An 18,039-nucleotide genomic window follows, 5' to 3' on the forward strand; every position below is an offset into this window, starting at 1 on the left:
AGTAGAAAGTCCCTCTGAAATGGAAGTGTAAAGTAACATCAAATGGAAATACTCAAGTACACTATAACTGAAACCTTTACTTTAAATATAGTACTTGAGTTAATGTTGCCTAATCAATCAATCAATCAATCAATCAGTCAATCTTTATTTGTATAGCGCCAAATCACAACAGAGTCATCTCAAGGCACTTTACACATAGAGCAGGTCTAAACCCTACTCTTGAGGAGACCCAACTTCCCACATGAGCAAGCACCATAATTTTCTAGTGCTTTTATTTTGGTGATCTTTTAGCATGTGTTTTTCCCATTGGTGTTTGTATGTGTTGTGTGTGACACTGTTATGTAATTGTTGTTGGGATGGTGATGTACTGTTTGTTGTCATTGTGGCTGTCAAGGCATTTATGGCGAAGTTGCTGAGTCCAAGACAAATTTCCCTGAGCGGGACAGTAAAGTATGTTGCATTGTATTGTACTTGGCGACAGTGGCACGAAAAAACTCCCTTTTAACGAGAAGAAACCTCAGGCAGGACCAGGCTTAGAGTGGGCGGCCATCTGCCTCGACCTGTTGGGGTAGAGAGGAGAGAGAGGAAGGATAGAGGAGAGAGAAGCACAATGAAAATCAACATTGAAGCTAGAAGGACTGAAATCTGTCATCCGGACGTCTACAGGCCCAGATTACCTGTGAGACTAGTTAGTTTATACTCTCCACCACCGGAGCAGCAGGAGGAATGATTACAGCAGAGGTGTCAAACTCATTTTCATTCAAGGGCCACATACAGACCAATTTGATCTGATGTGGGCCAGATCATTAAAAAGATGGAAGGAAGGAAGGAGGAAGGAAGGACAGACAAAAAGATGGAGGGAAGGAAGAAAGGACAGAAGGAAGAAAGGAAGGAATGAAGAAAGGAAATAAGGAAGGTAGAGAAGAGGGACAGATAGTCAAGGACAGATGGAAGGAAGGACAGAAGGAAGGAAGGAAGGAAGGAAAGAAAGACAGATAGTCAAGGACAGAAGGAAGGACAGATGGAAGGAAGGACAGAAGGAAGAAATGAAGGAAGGACAGATGGAAGGAAGGACAGAAGGAAGGAAGGACAGATGGAAGGAACAAAGAAAAGGAATAAGGAAGGTAGGAAGGACAGATGGAAGGAAGGAAAAGAACACAGGAAGGAAAGTGGGCCGGAATGCACCCCTCGGTGGGCCGGTTCTAACCCTAACCCGGGCCGCATGTTTGACACCCCTGGATTACAGCTAGGAAAAACATCTTTCAATGTTGATTTCGGCCTTTGACTTCTGGTTAAAGACAGACTTGAAAAACTGTGAATTTATCCTTTAACTTTGCAAAATTAAACTAACTTCCACATCAGTGTTACCTGATTTATATTGTTTGATGTACTGTTGTTGTGTTATGTGTGTACGGTGTCCTTGAGTGGTTTGAAAGGCGGCTTTAAATAAGATGCATTATTATTATTATCATTATTATTATTATCATTATTATAACTTGGCAATCAATACTAGGGACAGTATGTGTATACATGCATTTTTACCTTGTGTAGGCAGTGTATTTTATTTATTTTATTGCTTTTAGAGCCTTTTCTGTAGCTGCTCCTAAATTATGGAACGAGCTTCCTTTAAATATTAGACAAGCCTCCTCACTGTCCATTTTTAAAACTCGTCTTAAAAACCAATTTTTATTCCTTGGCTTTCAAACCCGGCATGAGACTCTGCTCCTGTTTTAGTGTTTTATGGTTTGTTTGTTTGTTTGTTTGTTTTAATTATTGTTTTATTGTTTTTAATTTGTTTTAAAAACAATAAACAATTATCTTCTTCTAATTGTTTTACGTTCCTGTGTTGTTTTATCTATTTATGTACAGCACTTTGTTTCAGCTGTGGTTGTTTTAAAGTACTTTATAAATAAAGTTGAGTTGAGTTGAGTTGAGTTCTATTGTGTTATCTATTTAATGTGTTTTATCTTGTTGTGCAGCACTTTGCAAAACCTTGTGTTTGTTAAAATCGTGCTGTATAAATAAAGTGGATTGGATTGAACTTTTAAGACGGACTTTAAAAAAAACTGTGAATTTATCCTTTAAGATAAAAAAAAATGAAAACCACATCATCACAAATCTGTTTTAAAAGTTTTTCTCTTCTTTCTTGATGCGGAACTACTCTTCAGATGAACACTTCCGGAAGGGGGACTTTTATTTTTTATGTTTCTAAACCTCGACAGTTCCGTTTCCATCTATTGTCCTTCGTCGGACCTTAATCGGAGGAGCACCGCTACAGAGAGCCAGGAGAGGCTTCTAGAAACAACGTGCACCGGGACCGACAGCGGCCAAAAACCTGCTCTGCTACCTTTTACACTATATCTCTTCAGTGAGAGGAAACCTAAACATGGCTAAATGGGGAGAAGGAGACCCTCGCTGGATCGTAGAGGAGCGAGCAGACGCGACTAATGTCAACAACTGGCACTGGTGAGAAATATAATGAGAGAGGAAAAGAGGAGGATGAGCTAGGTGGCTAATGCTAACGTCACATTGAGCTCGTATTTATGTCAAAGTAAAAGCATTTATTATTATATAAATTGGTGGTTTTAACATGTGTAGAGCTCAGGTAAGGTGATTAGGTTGTTAATAGGAAGCTAATATTTTTAGTATTATTGCTGGAAAGTGTTATAGTTTTAGGTTTCAAGCTAATAGGCTAATTTAGCTTCCCATGCTTGTGTTGAGGTTATTATTATAAAGCCGGTGTGTGGTGGTTAAAAGCTTCATTACACACTACTACACGTGTGTTTCTGAATATGTTTAATATATATTATGCTAGAGTTTAAAGCCATAGTTGATGCACCATAGCAGAACACGTGAGAGGCTCATGATTATATAAATATGAATGGATTCAGGGGCTCTTACAGTTGTTTCTTTTTATGGTTTAGTGAGTGTAGTGTAGTAATAAACGAGGTTATACTTCTTAATATTGCAGCACAAATCCCATAAAAAAAAAACTCTCCATGTGGACGTTATTCATCTCCATGGTTACACACTAATGTGGTTTGATGTAAAACATATTATTTATTGAAAGTTATGCAAAAATAAGTAAGCATACATCACATATATACACACCATATCAACATATACAAACTGATCCAAACATTACAAAGAATAAGGAACAATTATAGAGATGAAGGATGGTCAACAGCTTCATTACACACTACTACACCTGTGTGTCTGTGTAATAAGAAACCATTAGAGCTTAAAGCCGTAGTTGCTGCACCATAACTGAACACGTGAGAGGCTCATAATTATTTATGAATGGATTCAAGGTTTTGTAGTTTCTGTGGTTTAGTGAGTGTAATGTGGTAAAACAATGAGGTCATAAGTCTTAATATTGCAGCACAAATCCCAAAAGAAACACTCCATGGTGACTTTATTCATCTCCATGGTTACACACTAATGTGGTTTGATGTAAAACAGTAATTCAGTACATTTAGTTTAGTTTAGTTTGCACAAGTTAAAATGTTTATAAATATAAAGACAGATAATATACCCAGCAGAAAACCTGATTTAAAGCCTTCATCTAAAAAAAATAAAAATTTCAGAAAATAATATGACTGCGAACTATTCTCGCCTGTTCGATCCCTCCATGGTCAGATCAGGGCTAGTCGTTCGCTAGATTGATACCAACACGAGAACTAGCAGACTTGACTTTTATCCCTGGTCTGTTCTCACCCTGCACCCGTTGGTTACAATAAGAAAAATAATAATAATAATATGAACACATAAAAATTAGAGTAAGTAAATATAAATAAGTCTGAGCGTGTGTCTGTGAGGTATTATATTTAGATTATTTGATATATTATTATATTTCATCATGTGATAGCAGCTGAATGGTTGCGCTCAGCTCTAAAGAGACGTTAGATTGTAATATGTGATAAATTCCCATCAGGTAAATGTACTTAAAGGGTGAGGTTCACAATTTTTCAGGAGTCCAAATGAACATTGAAACTTTTTTTTTTTCTTGCTGTAATCACTCCTCTTGTTCACACTGATCATTAGAAGATCCCTTCATAATGCACTTATAATGGAAGTGATGGAGGACTAAATTAAAAGTCCTCCTTCTGTGTAAAAAAAAAAAAAGGGATTTAAATGTTTATCTGAAGCTAATATGAAGCTTCAGTCGTCCAAATGAGTCAAATCAAGTAGATATCTTTAAATTTTGCAGTGTTTTTAGTGCTAGATTTCCCTCTTTTTGTTACTATACTTCCACCACAGCTCAACAGGGAAACACTAAGAGGGACTCTGATGCTAAAAAGACTGTAAATGTGTCCGATATCCACTTGATATGACTACCTCAGACTGCTGAAGCTGAATATTATCTCCAGACAAACTTTATGCAAATGCTTTTATATTGAACAAGTACTCTGCTCTCTCTTTTTTGTCCCTCATCTCTTACATTATAAGTGCAGCGTTATGAAGGATCTTTTAATATGCTCAGTATGAACAAGATGAATGATTACATACATTACAGAAGAACCTCTTCTCATTGATCAAAGGGAACCTGACTGTAGTTTTAACACAAGCTTGAAACTCGGAGGCCCAACTTACAACAACAACTGTCCCCGTGTGATCTTTTAAATCAGAATCAGTTTCATTTGCCAAGTAGTTAATACGATTACTCTTGACTTGGGACTCATGGTGTCTTAACAGTCATGGTGTACAGCTACAGATTAAAAAATTAAATAGAGTAGAGTATTGACCAGAAGTAAATAATATATAATAAGTAATAGAGTAGTGTTTAATGTAGCTCACAGTGTAGTTTCCATAAAAGTTCATAGTTTAACCAAAATGTAATGTACAGCTTCGGTACCTCCAATAATAGCCGGCCGGTGATACGGAGGGTGTTTCTGGAACAACACATGCTGCTGCCACTCAAAATAAACTTGGTCCATCAAGGGATCTGCTGCTGCTGCTGCTGCTGCTGCTTCTGGAAATCACTGGAAGGCACTTCAGAGATAAAGCTGTTCAGAGTCACTTTAGAGAGAGAGGAAACAAACTGCTGAACATGTTTAACCCTTTATTGGGCAAATAATTATATTTGGTAACTTCTGTAAATATCCCAAAATATCCTTCCTTCCTTCCTTCCTTCTTTCCTTCCTTCCTTCCTTCCTCCCTGCCTTCTTTTTTCCCTTCCTCTTTTCCTTTCTCCCTCCCTCGTTCCTTATTTCCTCTGTCCTTCCTTCCTTCCTTTCCTTACTTCCATCTGTTCTTCCTCCCTTCCTTCTTTCCTTCCTCCGTCCTCCCTTCCTTCCTTTCCTTACTTCCATCTGTTCTTCCTCCCTCCCTCCTTCTCTCCTCCCTTCCTTCTTTCCTTCCTCCATTCCCCTTTCTTCTTCCTTCCCTCCTTCTTTCTTCCCTTCCTCCCTCCCTCCCTCCTTCTCTTTTTCTTTCCTCTCCCCTACCTTCCCTCCTTCCTTCTTTCCTCTGTCCTTCCTTCCTTTCCTTCCTCCCTCCTTCCTTCCATCCTTCCATCCTTCCTTCCTTCCTTCCTCCCTTCCTTCCTCCCTTCCTTCCTCCCTGCCTTCTTTCCTTCCTTCCTTCCTTCCTCCCTGCCTTCTTTTTTCCCTTCCTCTTTTCCTTTCTCCCTCCCTCATTCCTTATTTCCTCTGTCCTTTCCTTCCTTCCATCTGTTCTCCCTCCCTACCTCCTTCTCTCGTCCCTTCCTTCTTTCCTTCCTCCGTCCTCCCTTCCTTCCTTTCCTTACTTCCATCTGTTCTTCCTCCCTCCCTCCTTCTCTCCTCCCTTCCTTCTTTCCTTCCTCCATTCCCCTTTCTTCTTCCTTCCCTCCTTCTTTCTTCCCTTCCTCCCTCCCTCCCTCCTTCTCTTTTTCTTTCCTCCCCCCTACCTTCCCTCCTTCCTTCTTTCCTCTGTCCTTCCTTCCTTTCCTTCCTCCCTCCTTCCTTCCATCCTTCCATCCTTCCTTCCTTCCTCCCTTCCTTCCTCCCTTCCCTTTCAATGAGTGTCCTATAAAGGGTTAATCACATTTAGAGTTCGTACAGTCATATGTCTAAGGTCTTTTAAAGTGTCTCACAGTATTATTCAGTGTGTTGTAGCGACTGTAAAGAGTCTTAAAACCTGCATGAGGAAGGCAATTCATCTGATATGACGCCATCGAGGCTGTGATTTAATTACATGATTAGTTTCTAGATTAATCTAATTTGATGTTTGGTTCATAAAACGTCAGAAAAGTGTCCCGAAGCTCAAGATGACGACTTCAAATGTCTCTTTTCTGTCTCAACCGACAGTCAAGAGTACAAATATATTCAGTTTACTTTCATAAAAGATCAAAGAAAGCAGAAAATATTCACATTTAACCCTCCTGTTGTCCTCGAAGGAAGGAAGGAGGGAGGAAGGAAGGAAGGAAGGAAGGAAAGAAAGAAAGAAAGAAAGAGATAAGGAGGGAGGGAGAAAGGAAAAGAGGAATACAAGAAGGAAGGAACGAATGAAAGGTGGGAGGGAGGAAGGAAGCAAGAGAAGGAAGGAAGGAAGGACAGAAAGGAGGGAGGAATGAAAGGAAAGAAGGAAGGGGGGAAGGAAAGAAACAGAAGGAGGAAGGAAAAGAGATAAGGAGGGAGGGAGAAAGGAAAAGAGGAAGACAAGGAGGAACGAACAAGCGAAAGGTGAGAGGAAGGAAGGAAGAGAAGGAAAGAAGGAAGGAAGGAACAAAAGGAGGGAGGAAGGAAGGAAGGACAGAGGAAAGAAGGAACGAGGGGGGGGGGAAAGAAGGAAGGAGGGAAGAAAAGGAGAGAGGAAGGAAGGGAGGAAAGGAAAGAAGGAAGGAGGGAAGAAAATGAGAGAGGAAGGAAGGGAGGAAAGGAAAGAAGGAAGGATGGAGGAAGGAAGGAAGGAAGGAAGGAGGGAGAAAGGAAAAGAGGAAGGAAGGATCAATTTGACCCGGGAGGACGACACAAAGGTTAAAGGAGACATTTTCTTTCTTTCTTGATTTTGTAATATTTAGTTTCATCTAGTAGAGAAGTTTCATGTCTCTATGAACTAAATTAACCTTCAGGAGAATCTACAGCGGTTGTGAAAGGTCATGAAAACGTTAAAACTCCCTCACTCTCTAGAGTCTGTTTCTGGATTGTCTGCTCTGAGCTTCTGTAGAAACATGACGAGGATCCGCTCCCTCTGTAGATATAAAAGATAAAATAAGAGATATTCCTTTTATTTAGTCCCACAGTGTGAAGAGTGGAGAGCAAAAATAGAAAGAGCATCAATAGAAAGAAAAAAGAAGAAGAAGTACACAAGCATTAAAACAAACTATAGTAGTAAAAAAATATAGTAAAATAGTAAAAGGCTCATTTTAAGGTAATAAAAACACAAGGATTCATATTTTAAGGTGATTAAACATTAATTAAAACAAACTTATAACTGTTATATCCAATTTTAAAAGTCTGTATAGATGCCACTAAATTCTACATACTGCACCTTTAAATAATAAACTCTTAATTAATTATATTTAACCCTCCTGTTGTCCTCGAGTCAAGGAAGGAAAGGAGGGAGGAAGGAGGAAGGAAAGGAGGGAGAAAAGGAAAGAAGGATGGAAAGGAGGGAGAAAGGAAGGAAGAAAGAAGGGAAGGAGGGAGGAAAGGAAAGAAGGAAGGAGGGAAGGAAGAAGAGGGGAAAGGGTTAGAGGGAAAGGAAGGAAGAAAGGTAGGAAAGAAGGACAGAGGAAAGAAAGAGGGGAGGAAGGAATAAGGAAGGAAAAGAGGGAAGGGAGGAAGGAAGAAGAGAGGAAAGGAAAGAAGGAAGAAAGGTAGGAAAGAAGGACAGAGGAAAGAAAGAGAGAAGGAGGGAGGGAGGAAGGTATAAGGAAGGAAAAGAGGGAAGGGAGGAAAGGAAAGAAGGAAGGAAAGGAGGAAGGAAGGGAGGAAAGGAAAGAAGGAAGGAAGAAATGTAGGAAAGAAGGACAGAGGAAAGAAAGAGAGAAGGAAGGAGGGAAGGAAAGAAATGGGGATGGATGAAGTACAGATAGACGGAAGGAAGGAAGGAAGGTTAAAAAAAAGGTTAGCAGTTAATTTAATAGTAATAGTGATCATGTTCGAGTGTGTTGGGTTATTGAGTCACAGTGAAGTAACGACAGCTGCCTCAAATTTGCACAGTCAGCATTTTTCCTGTGAGGTCAGCGAATCATTGAGAAACTCCGCCAGGAAATAAATCAGGAACTTTGTACAAGTTTAAAATATATAGTTAAAAATCTACTCGGATGTTTGCTCAAGAGTTTTTTTATATATATTATTGATTAACTTGTGTGTAGTCGGTCTGATAACGTCGTTAGTTTAAGGATTGTTTGCTCAGAGTCGTGATTCATTTACAGCAGCGGTGTCAAACATGCGGCCCGAGGGCCAGATCAGGCCCGCCGAGGGGTCCGGTCCGGCCCACTTTCCTTTCCTTCCTTCCTTCCTTCCATCTTCCCTTCCTTCCTTTCTGTCTTCTTTTTCTTCCTTCCTTTCTGTCTTCTTTTTCTTCCTTCCTGCTTTCCTTCCATCTGTCCTTCCTTCCTTCCATCTTCCCTTCCTTCCTTCCTTCCTTCCTTCCTTTCTGTCGTCTTTTCTTCCTTCCTTCCTTCCTTCCTCTTCCTTCCTTCCTTCCATCTTTCATTCCTGTCTTCTCTTCCTTCTCCTCCTTCTTTTCCTTCCTTCCTTCCTTCCTTCCTTCCTTGCTTCCTTCCATCTTCCCTTCCTTCCTTTCTTTCTGTCTTCTGTTCTTCCTTCCTTCCTTCCTTCCTTTCTTCCTTCCGTCTTTCATTCCTGTCTTCTCTTCCTTCCTTCCTTCCTTTCTTCCTTCCTTCCTTCCTTCCTTCCGTCTTTTTAATGATCCGGCCCACGTGAGATTAAATTGGGCAGTGTGTGGCCCTTGACTGAAAATTAGTTTGACTCCTCTGATTTACAGTTTTTCCTCTTTTAATTATAACTCTGTCGTGTATGAAGCTTTTTTCTTCTTCTCTTATTTATTAGTTTTTAAGTCGTGTTGAGACTTCATGTCCTAAAACCTCCACACTTTCTCGTTGCTATGAAGTTGTTGCTGTCGCCTTATAAATAAACAAATACAGAAATAGCCTTTATATAAAAAAGCCTTAGCTGTTAACAAAATACTTTTAAACTCTGACATTATAAAGGCAGACAGGCGGTTAAAATCAAATATACCTTTTCTTTTATGCAGCAGTTTGTTAAAGGAAAAAATACTCAGTTTAACCCTCCTGTTGTCCTCGAGTCAAGGAAGGAGAGGAGGGACGAGGGAGGGAGGGAGGGAGGGAGGGAGGGAAGGAAGGTCGGATGGAGGGAGAAAGGAAAAGAGGAAGGAAGGAAGGAAAGGAGGGAGGAAAGAAGGAAGGAAAGGAGGGAGGGAGGGGGGAAAGAAGGAAGGAAAGGAGGGAGGAAGGAAGGTAGGATGGAGGGAGGGAAAAAGGAAAAGAGGAAGGGAAGGAAGGAAGGAAGGAGGGAGGGAGGAAAGAAGGAAGGAAGGTAGGATGGAGGGAGAAAGGAAAAGAGGAAGGAAGGAAAGGAGGGAGTAAAGAAGGAAGGAAGGTAGGATGGAGGGAAGGAAGGAAAGGAGAGAGGGAGGGAGGAAAGGAAAGAAGGAAGGGAGGAAGGATGGAGGAAAGAAGGAAGTCCTTCCTCCCTCCCTCCTTCTCTCTTTCCTTCCTTCCATCCTTCCTTCCTCCGTCCTTTCATTCCTTCTTCCTTCCTCCTACCTTCTTCTCTTCCTTCCTTCTTTCCTCTGTCCTTCCCTCCTTCTTTCCTCCTTCCTTTCCTTCCTACCTTCCTTCCCCCCTCCTTTCCTTCCTTCAGATCAACTTTTAAATACATTTTTGCACAGAACCAGTACTTTGGATTTTGTCCCTTGTAGCATTTTAGAGGAAATAAACCTGACGTATCACTAAATATCTTTCAGGACCGAACGAGATGCGACAAACTGGTCGTCGGACAAGTTAAAAGCTCTGCTGCTCGGTCTGAGCGTGGAGAACGAGGAGGGGAGCTGCGAGGTCACAGAGGTCAGCAAGGTGGAAGGAGAGGCTTCGATCAACAACCGGAAAGGGAAACTTATTTTCTTTTATGAATGGAACCTAAAAGCAACTTGGACCGGTACGTAAACGCATCGAGTTTAACATCAGTGTGGTTAAAGTTTATATTCTTGATTCAGTCATTTACCTCTAATACTGTTTTTACTGAGATGTTTCGTTATAGCTGATTAATTACAGTAGAAATCAGCTTCATTATCGGCTTATAGCTGCTTTTATTTACTCAGATTCATCAGCACTTTCTCACAATAACAACAAAGTAATTATATCTTTATTTTTATAGCACCTTTTTAAGAAGAAATGCAGCTTTAAGTGCTTTAAAACTAGAGAAATGACAAGTACTTCACATTAACCCTCCTGTTGTCCTCAGGTCAAGGAAGGAAGGAAGGAAGGAGGGAGGGAGGGAGGGAGGAAGGGAGGAAAGGAAAGAAGGAGGGAGGGAGGGAGGAAGGAAGGAAGGAAGGGAGGAAAGAAGGAAGGAAGGAAGGAGGGAGGGAGGAAGGGAAGAAGGAAGGAGGGAGGAAGGAAGGAAGGAAGGAAGGAAAGGAGGAGGGAGGGAGGGAGGGAGGAAGAAAGGAGGGAGGAAAGAAGGAAGGAAGAGAGGAAAGAAGGAAGGAGGGAGGGAGGAACGAAAGGAGGAAGGAAGAGAGGAAAGAAGGAAGGAAAGAATGAAGTGAGGAAAGAAGGAAGGAAGTGAGGAAAGAAGTATGGAAGGAGTAAGGGAGCAAAGAAAGAGAGAAGGAGGGAGGAAAGAAGGAACAGTCAAAAGAGACGGGGTCAATTTGACCCGGGAGGACGACAGGAGGGTTAAAAGGAGCTTAACCCTTCACATACTGTTCAGTCATTCATAAATATTTAATTAATCTGATGCTAAAACATTCACAGTCACTATTTTATGATTTTTTTTAATAAACACAGGTCAAAATCAGCTGCCCAAATTTGAATTTTTACATACTGTGGGTCGCATTAGGAAATGTTCTGGGTAATATAAATGTGAATATGATGATTTTACAGTTCTGAAATGTTAAAAAACAAAGATCAGATTTGACCCTGAACAGTATTTAAGGGTAAAAAGAAACAGGAGAGTAGTCGATGATCATTATTAGATTATTAATATTGAATAATTAGAAAGGAAAGAGGTTGTAAATCTCTGCTGACGTCTTTTACTCTCTTCATTTTAACAGCGGTGTCAAAAGCAGGAATCAAATATAAAGGAACGATCGAAGTCCCGAACCTGTCTGACGAGAACGACATGGAGGATCTCGATGTGAGTTTTCACTTTTCAGACTTTGTGTTGGATTATTTTCTAACTGGCTGATCATCGGCGTAGGATCGACATGGTGACAGCTTTTTTTTTTTTTTTTAAATGCAGATCGGCGTATCGCTGAACAAAGACGAACCCGAGACGCCACTGACCAACCTGATGAGGACAAAAGGAGCCGATAAGATCCGTGAAGCTCTGGGGAGCTACGTGGGCTACTTAAAATCAGGCGAGTGAAAGAAATCAATCTACTAATTAAAAGTTAAAACACAAGAGCTGATTGACAAGTATATAAAATACAAACCTGTAATTTAAATGTAGAGGAAAATGTGATGAGTCAGTTTAAATAGTTTTACTTTGACTTGTGTAGTAAATTAATGAGACTATAATATAAATGAGATTATAAAGTCTATTTTCACAGCAGATATTTTGAGGCGTGAAAGCAGAAGAAAACAGTAAATAATATTTTAATGGTGATTCTGTCTGATGTGAAAAAGCTCAATAAAAGACGACGGATATGTAAAGTGTAGATCAGAGGTGTCAAACTTTTCATTCAAGGGCCACATCATAGACTGTATATAAGAAATGGACGTAACATCCGTGACGTCACCCATTGGTTTGTGGACTGCTGCTCGGAAGCCAATAGTATCGAATCTAGGCAGCGCCATCTTGAAAATTTCAGGTGCATGCTGGGAAAAAAAGAACACGGATTCTACTTATATGGGTATGAGACGGAGTCATGGACGGAAGTATGGGCGGGACCAACGGCGGAGCGGGGAGGCTGCGATTGGTTGCGAGGGCTGGATCTCAAGGACATTGGTCAATCAACCTGTCAATCACAACGTAGCCACGTAGCCTGCTTTATCGTCAAATATAAAATCAGAGAGGCCAAAATGTCCCAAATGAACATCATACTGCATTGAAGAAGGCTTTAAACTAGCGATTGAGACCATAAACACATTTTGAAAACGTTTACTGAGGTTAGAAATCAAGTGAGAAGTTGGTGAATTCTCCATTGACTTGTATAGAGACGGAAGTCTTTTTGAACACAAAACGATCGCCCCCTGGTGGCCTTTTGATAGAATGCAGCTCTAAATTACTTCCGCATTGGCTTCTTTTCAGAGGACAGGAACTCCCCGCCTGGGCCACATACAGACCAATTTGATCTGATGTGGGCCGGATCATTAAAAAGATGGAGGGAAGAAAGGAAGGAAGGAAATAAGAAGGGAAGGAAGGAAAGACATGCAAAAAGAAGGAGGGAAGAAAGGGTAGGAAAGAGAGATAGTTAAGGACGGACAGACAGAAGGAAGGACAGATGGAAGGAAGGAAAAGAGCACTGGATGGCAAGTGGGCCGGATCGCTCCCCTCGGCTGGCCGTATCTGGCCCGCGGGCCGTATGTTTGACACCCCTGGTGTATCTGTTAATATTGAGAAGTTAAATTATCCATAAACTACAGAATAAACTCTTTTTAGATAGCAGAGTTTGTAGAATCAAATCATTTTTATGTTTGTGTTTAAGTTAAAACTACTTATTAGATATCGCTGTACTTTAAGGTTTAAAGGAAAGAGTTGCAAGTTTTCAAGTCAGGAGCCCAAATTACCACTGAAACATGTTTTCCTCGCTGTAATCATTCCTCCTGTTTATACTGAATATTAGAAGTTCCTTTCATAACGCACTTAGAGTGTAAATCCACAGTTATCAAAGCACAAAAATGCTCCAAAAACTACTAAAAATACATTAGTTTGTGTTCATTCTTGCAGGGATCCACACTTCTAATTCAAAAAAAGTAGTTTTTAAATCTCATGTTTTGTGTTTGTGTTGTTTCTTGGATCACAGAGTTCACTCAGGGGATGATCCTGCCGACAGCGAACGGTATGGCGAAGGTTCAGTCCACATCACAGTCCAAAGCCAAGCTGAATAAAACTCAGGTTGGTGCCGACACACGTTCAGACAAAAGAACTCTGTTGTTATTCGATGTTGATGATTAGAAAGGAGTTTACATCTGAAGTCAGAGCTTTAAGATCTTCCTCATTTTTTAATATCTTACATGTTACTGAATACATGTATTGCTGTTTTTAACTCTTTGAAATCAATATTTTATTTTATATTTAGTAAATAAATCATGACGTGGAGGAGCACACATGATAGATGGATAGATGGGTAGATACTCTAGATAGATAGATGGATGGATAGATGGATACTTAATTGTCCCCGAAGAGAAATTAGTCTTGGACTCTTAAGTGCTGAGACAAGCTGCCGTCATAGTTAAAAAGAACAAAGAAAATAAAAGTAAAGTTGCACATTTGCGCAACAATAAATGATACAATGCTTCCTGTTGCCTCAATAAATACATAAATATAATAAATACATACCGTAAATATAATGAGTACACATATTGCACATTCCCACATACATAAATATATTATAATGCAGCATTTAAAACCAGGAGAAGACGACTCTGATGACATCACCATATTACGATATTCAAAATCTAAGACGATATCGATATAATTTCAATATATCGCCCAGTCTCGACTCACTCAGAGGTTTTTTTCTCTCTTTCTTTGATCAGATTTCCTCCTCGAGCAGCTCAGCCGCTCCCGTCAACACCGGCGTTAAGATTCCCACCTGTAAATTCAGCATAAGGGAAAAGTTCCTCACCTCGCCGGCCGACCTCTTCAGGGTGTTCGTCAACCAGGAGGTGAGTTCCATCCGTTCTCTGTTCCTCTGTCACCCCTTTCCCACCAAGCTGGAGCCAGTGCTGGTTCGGAGCTAGTGCTAGAGCCAGTGCTAGCCCCGCTACCCGGCTAATAAACGTTAGCCCCGCTAGCCGGCTAATAAACGTTAGCCCCGCTAGCCGGCTAATAAACGTTAGCCCCGCTAGCCGGCTAAAAAACGTTAACCCTGCTAGCCGGCTAATAAACGTTAGCCCCACTAGCCGGCTAATAAACGTTAACCCTGCTAGCCGGCTAACAAACGTTAGCCCCGTTAGCTGGCTAATAAACGTTAACCCTGCTAGCCGGCTAATAAACGTTAGCCCCGCTAGCCGGCTAATAAACGTTAGCCCCGCCTCCAGCCCGCTGACGTAATTGGTTCTTGCTTTAGACCAGCAAAGAGTTGGTGGTTGCTCTGGCTCCCGTTCTGAGGCTCGGGGCTGGAGCTTTGGCGGTGTAAAAGCAAAGAACCGGTGCTTAGTCAGGCTCTGGCTCCGAACCAGCACCAGCACCAGCTCGGTGGAAAAGGGGTATCTGTGAGACAAGCAGACGGCCTCACGTTGTTCTTGTTCCTGTTCCAGATGATCCAGGCGTTCACACACGCTCCAGCGATGGTGGAGGGAGAGAAGGGCGGAAAGTTTCGTCTGCTAGATGGAAATGTTTTCGGTGAATTCTCGGAGCTGGTGAGTCTGACCGTCGACCGTCTCGCTCCTGAATCAGCTGATTAAAACTTCAGAGGTTATTTAGTGTTCAGTTTTTATGTTGAGCTTCAATAAATGATTTTTCCTTTTCAACGTCGTCTGTTTTCAGGTTCCCGATGAGAAAATAGTCATGAAGTGGAGGTATAACAACTGGCCCTGTGGTATGTACATTTATTTATAGTCACTATAGTTTAAGTTTAAATATTTATACATCTGAAATGATAATTAAAACATGAGTTGAAACTTTTTTTTAGTTTTTTGTCAGTTGTTAAAATAATTAATCCAGCACTGACATCAATTTTTTAAACTTTTTTAAATGGGAAAATTGAGTTTTTATTTTGTTGGTTAGATAAAATATATAATTATAAGATGCTTTATTATGTGCTAGTTTAAGATGTGAATACAATAGATATATATTCTATTATTTGGGGGAATTATTCATAGTCAATCCCTTCAAAATAAAACCAAACTAAAAACTAGTCAATCCCTTCAAAATAAAACCAAACTAAAAACTAGTCAATTCCTTCAAAATAAAACTAAACTAAAATTATATATACAAGATGCTTTATTAAGTGCTAGTTTAAGATGTTGAATACAGTAGATATATATTCTATTATTAAGGGGGAATATTGGTTTATTAATTCATGAAAAATAATATAAATGGACTAAACTTCATGATTGTGGTTTCTTATATAAATTATAACACTTTAGATTTCATTGTTTGAAGCATTTTAGTGATTTCCTTCAATCCAACTTTATTCGTAAAGCATTTTAAAACAACCACAGTTTGATCAAAGTGCTGCACAGAAGAATAAATAAAAGACACACGAGGCATAAAATACAAATAAAATTAATTAAAAAACATAAAACATGAGTAAAAATAACAACCATACAATAAAAACAATCAGATTGAATAAATAAAGGCAACGTATTACAAGGTGTGAAAGGCCAAAGAGAAGAAGAGATTTAGAAACAGACAGAAGCCTTTCCGCAGATTATTCCACTATTTCGGAGCCGCAGCAGCGAAGGCACGATCCGTTCTGAGCTTACGCTTTGTTTTAGGCAAAATCAGAACCATTTTAAGTCCCGTCTGACCCAGGGTTATTATAGTTAACTAAAACTAAAACTAGCAATGAAAAAATAATTTAGTAAACTGAAATTAAAATCAAAACTACAATTAAAAAAAAACTACAATGAACAATGTAAAACTAACTAAAACTAAACTGAATTGCAGATAAATTCAGGTTTGTTTTCTCCCTCGATGACTTCCTGTCCTGCAGCAGCCGCTATGCTTCATGGTTAAAGAATGAAATTAAAAAGGACTTGATGTTAAACCATATTTGGTGTCACACATTATTTCATCTTTTTCAGTTTCTACAAGTCAAGGCTTTCTCTTAATACCTGAAAGACTAAAACTAAATAAAAACTGAACTAAAAACTAGTCAATTCCTTCAAAATAAAACTAAACTAAAAACTAGTCAATTCCTTCAAAATAAAACTAAACTGAAACTAGTCAATTCCTTCAAAATAAAACCAAACTAAAAACTAGTCAATTCCTTCAAAATAAAACTAAACTAAAACTAGTAAATCACTTGTTGAACTAACTAAAACTAAACTGAAATAAAAAAGCAAACTGAAAAATTATAAATAAAAATTAAAACTAAAGAAAATTTCAAAACTATAATAACCGCGGTCTGACCTCACTTTGTGTTTCTGTACGTTCATATTATTTCACACATTAATCTTTTATCATGTGACTCTTCCTCTTCCTCTTCCTCCAGAGCACTACGCGACAATCACGATGACGTTCATGGACCGGAGCAGCGAGACGGAGCTGAAGGTGGACTGTCGAGGCGTCCCTGAAAACGAGGAGGAGCGGACAAAAGAGGGCTGGAAGAGATACTACTTTGAAGCTATTAAACAGACATTTGGCTACGGAGCGCGGCTCTTCTGAAGAACACCGTTGTACTGTAATACGCTGTTTTCATTTTCTTGGGTTTTTTTTTTTTTTTTTTCTTTTTCTCTTCTCTCGGATTTTTAATCTTCTTGTCCGTCGATCTCTCTCTGGCACAAGATCCTTCAGTGTAAAAAAAAAAACCTCCTAGCACGAGTTAAAAAGGAAAAGAGATGAAATGAAATAGACGAGGCCGACATGTCACCTGTCTGTCTGTGTATCTGTAAATGTTTTAATTTCTGATTTCAAATATTTAAATCTAGACTTTTTCCCCCCCTCCTCCTCCTCTTCCTCCTCCTCCTCCTCCTCCTCTTCCTCTTCCTCTTCCTCCTCCTTCAGTATTTGGGTCAGTTGTTCAAAGTAGCGTGAATGGACTGTGCCTTTGAGACTCTGGATGGAAAATGGAAAATAAAGCAAAGAAGAATATAATGAACCACTAATGCAAAAATTGGCCTCCGATTTAATATAAATCAAATGGTTAAAAGTCGAAATGCTAAAATTATTATTATGTTGCTTTTTCGGGAAATGAATGTTTTTATTTTTTACTTTCTTTTACTTCTTTTTCAAGTGTTAAGTGTTTAGTGAAGATGATGCATGATTCATTTCAAACCTGCCGGACCGAGGAAACGACTGCTGGATCTTGAACTTTCTCCTGGCAAAGTCCGACACTTTTAAAAAAAACAAAAATCGCTTTAAAGTGCAGCGCTGTACTTCTTCAGTTTGTTTCCGTTAAGACAGGGGTGTCAAACATGAGGCCCGAGGGCCAGAACCGGCCCGTTGAGGGGTTGCAATCCGGCCCACTTTACCTACCTGTTCTTTTCCTACCTTCCTTCCTTCTGTCCTTCCTACTTTCCTTTTTTCCTTCCTTCCATCTGTCCTCCCTTCCCTCCTTCCTCCCTTCCCTCCTTCCTTCCTTCCATCTGTCCTTCCTACCTTTCTCCCTTCCCTCCTTCCTTCCATCGGTCCTTCCTACTTTCCTTTTTTCCTTTCTTCGTTCGTTCCTTCCTTCCTTCCGTCTGTCCTACCTCCCTAGCTTCCTTTTTTCCTTTCTCCGTTCTTTCCCTCCTTCCATCTCTCCTTCCACCCTTTCTTCCATCTGTCCTCCCTTCCCTCCTTCCATCTGTCCTTCCTACCTTTCTTCCCTCCTTCCATCTATCTGTCCTTCCTACCTTCCTTCTGTCCTTCCACCCTTTCTTCCATCTGTTCTCCCTTCCCTCCTTCCTTCCATCTGTCCATCCAACCTTTCTTCCCTCCGCTGACCTTTCTGTCTGTCCTTCCTACCTTTCTTCCCTCCTTCCTTTTGTCTGTCTTTCCTTTCTTCCATCCTTTCTTCCTTCCATCT

At 40.1% G+C, this 18,039-nt stretch overlaps 1 protein-coding gene across 1 annotated transcript; it reads left to right on the plus strand.

Annotated features, from left to right (window-relative positions):
• The first annotated feature begins 2,297 nt into the window (after nt 1–2,297).
• Nucleotides 2,298–17,501, plus strand: LOC128375666 (activator of 90 kDa heat shock protein ATPase homolog 1-like). The gene is made up of 9 exons (XM_053336063.1): nt 2,298–2,466; nt 9,940–10,130; nt 11,251–11,333; nt 11,439–11,556; nt 13,165–13,256; nt 13,901–14,029; nt 14,624–14,725; nt 14,853–14,904; nt 16,525–17,501. Exons 1-9 carry the CDS (start codon nt 2,387–2,389, stop codon nt 16,695–16,697), a joined length of 1,020 nt encoding a protein of 339 aa, XP_053192038.1. The 5' UTR covers nt 2,298–2,386; the 3' UTR covers nt 16,698–17,501.
• The last annotated feature ends 538 nt before the right edge of the window (nt 17,502–18,039 follow it).

The sequence above is a fragment of the Scomber japonicus genome, chromosome 16, assembly GCF_027409825.1.
Source record: "Scomber japonicus isolate fScoJap1 chromosome 16, fScoJap1.pri, whole genome shotgun sequence".
NCBI classification, from domain to species: domain Eukaryota; kingdom Metazoa; phylum Chordata; class Actinopteri; order Scombriformes; family Scombridae; genus Scomber; species Scomber japonicus.

Excerpts from the sequence above, each read along its gene's own strand:
- LOC128375666 (XM_053336063.1), top strand. The coding sequence starts at position 2,387 with ATGGCTAAATGGGGAGAAGGAGACCCTCGCTGGATCGTAGAGGAGCGA. Across the intron at positions 14,030-14,623 it reads GGGTGTTCGTCAACCAGGAG|ATGATCCAGGCGTTCACACA; the intron begins GTGAGTTCCATC and ends TTCCTGTTCCAG. Across the intron at positions 14,905-16,524 it reads GTATAACAACTGGCCCTGTG|AGCACTACGCGACAATCACG; the intron begins GTATGTACATTT and ends CTCTTCCTCCAG.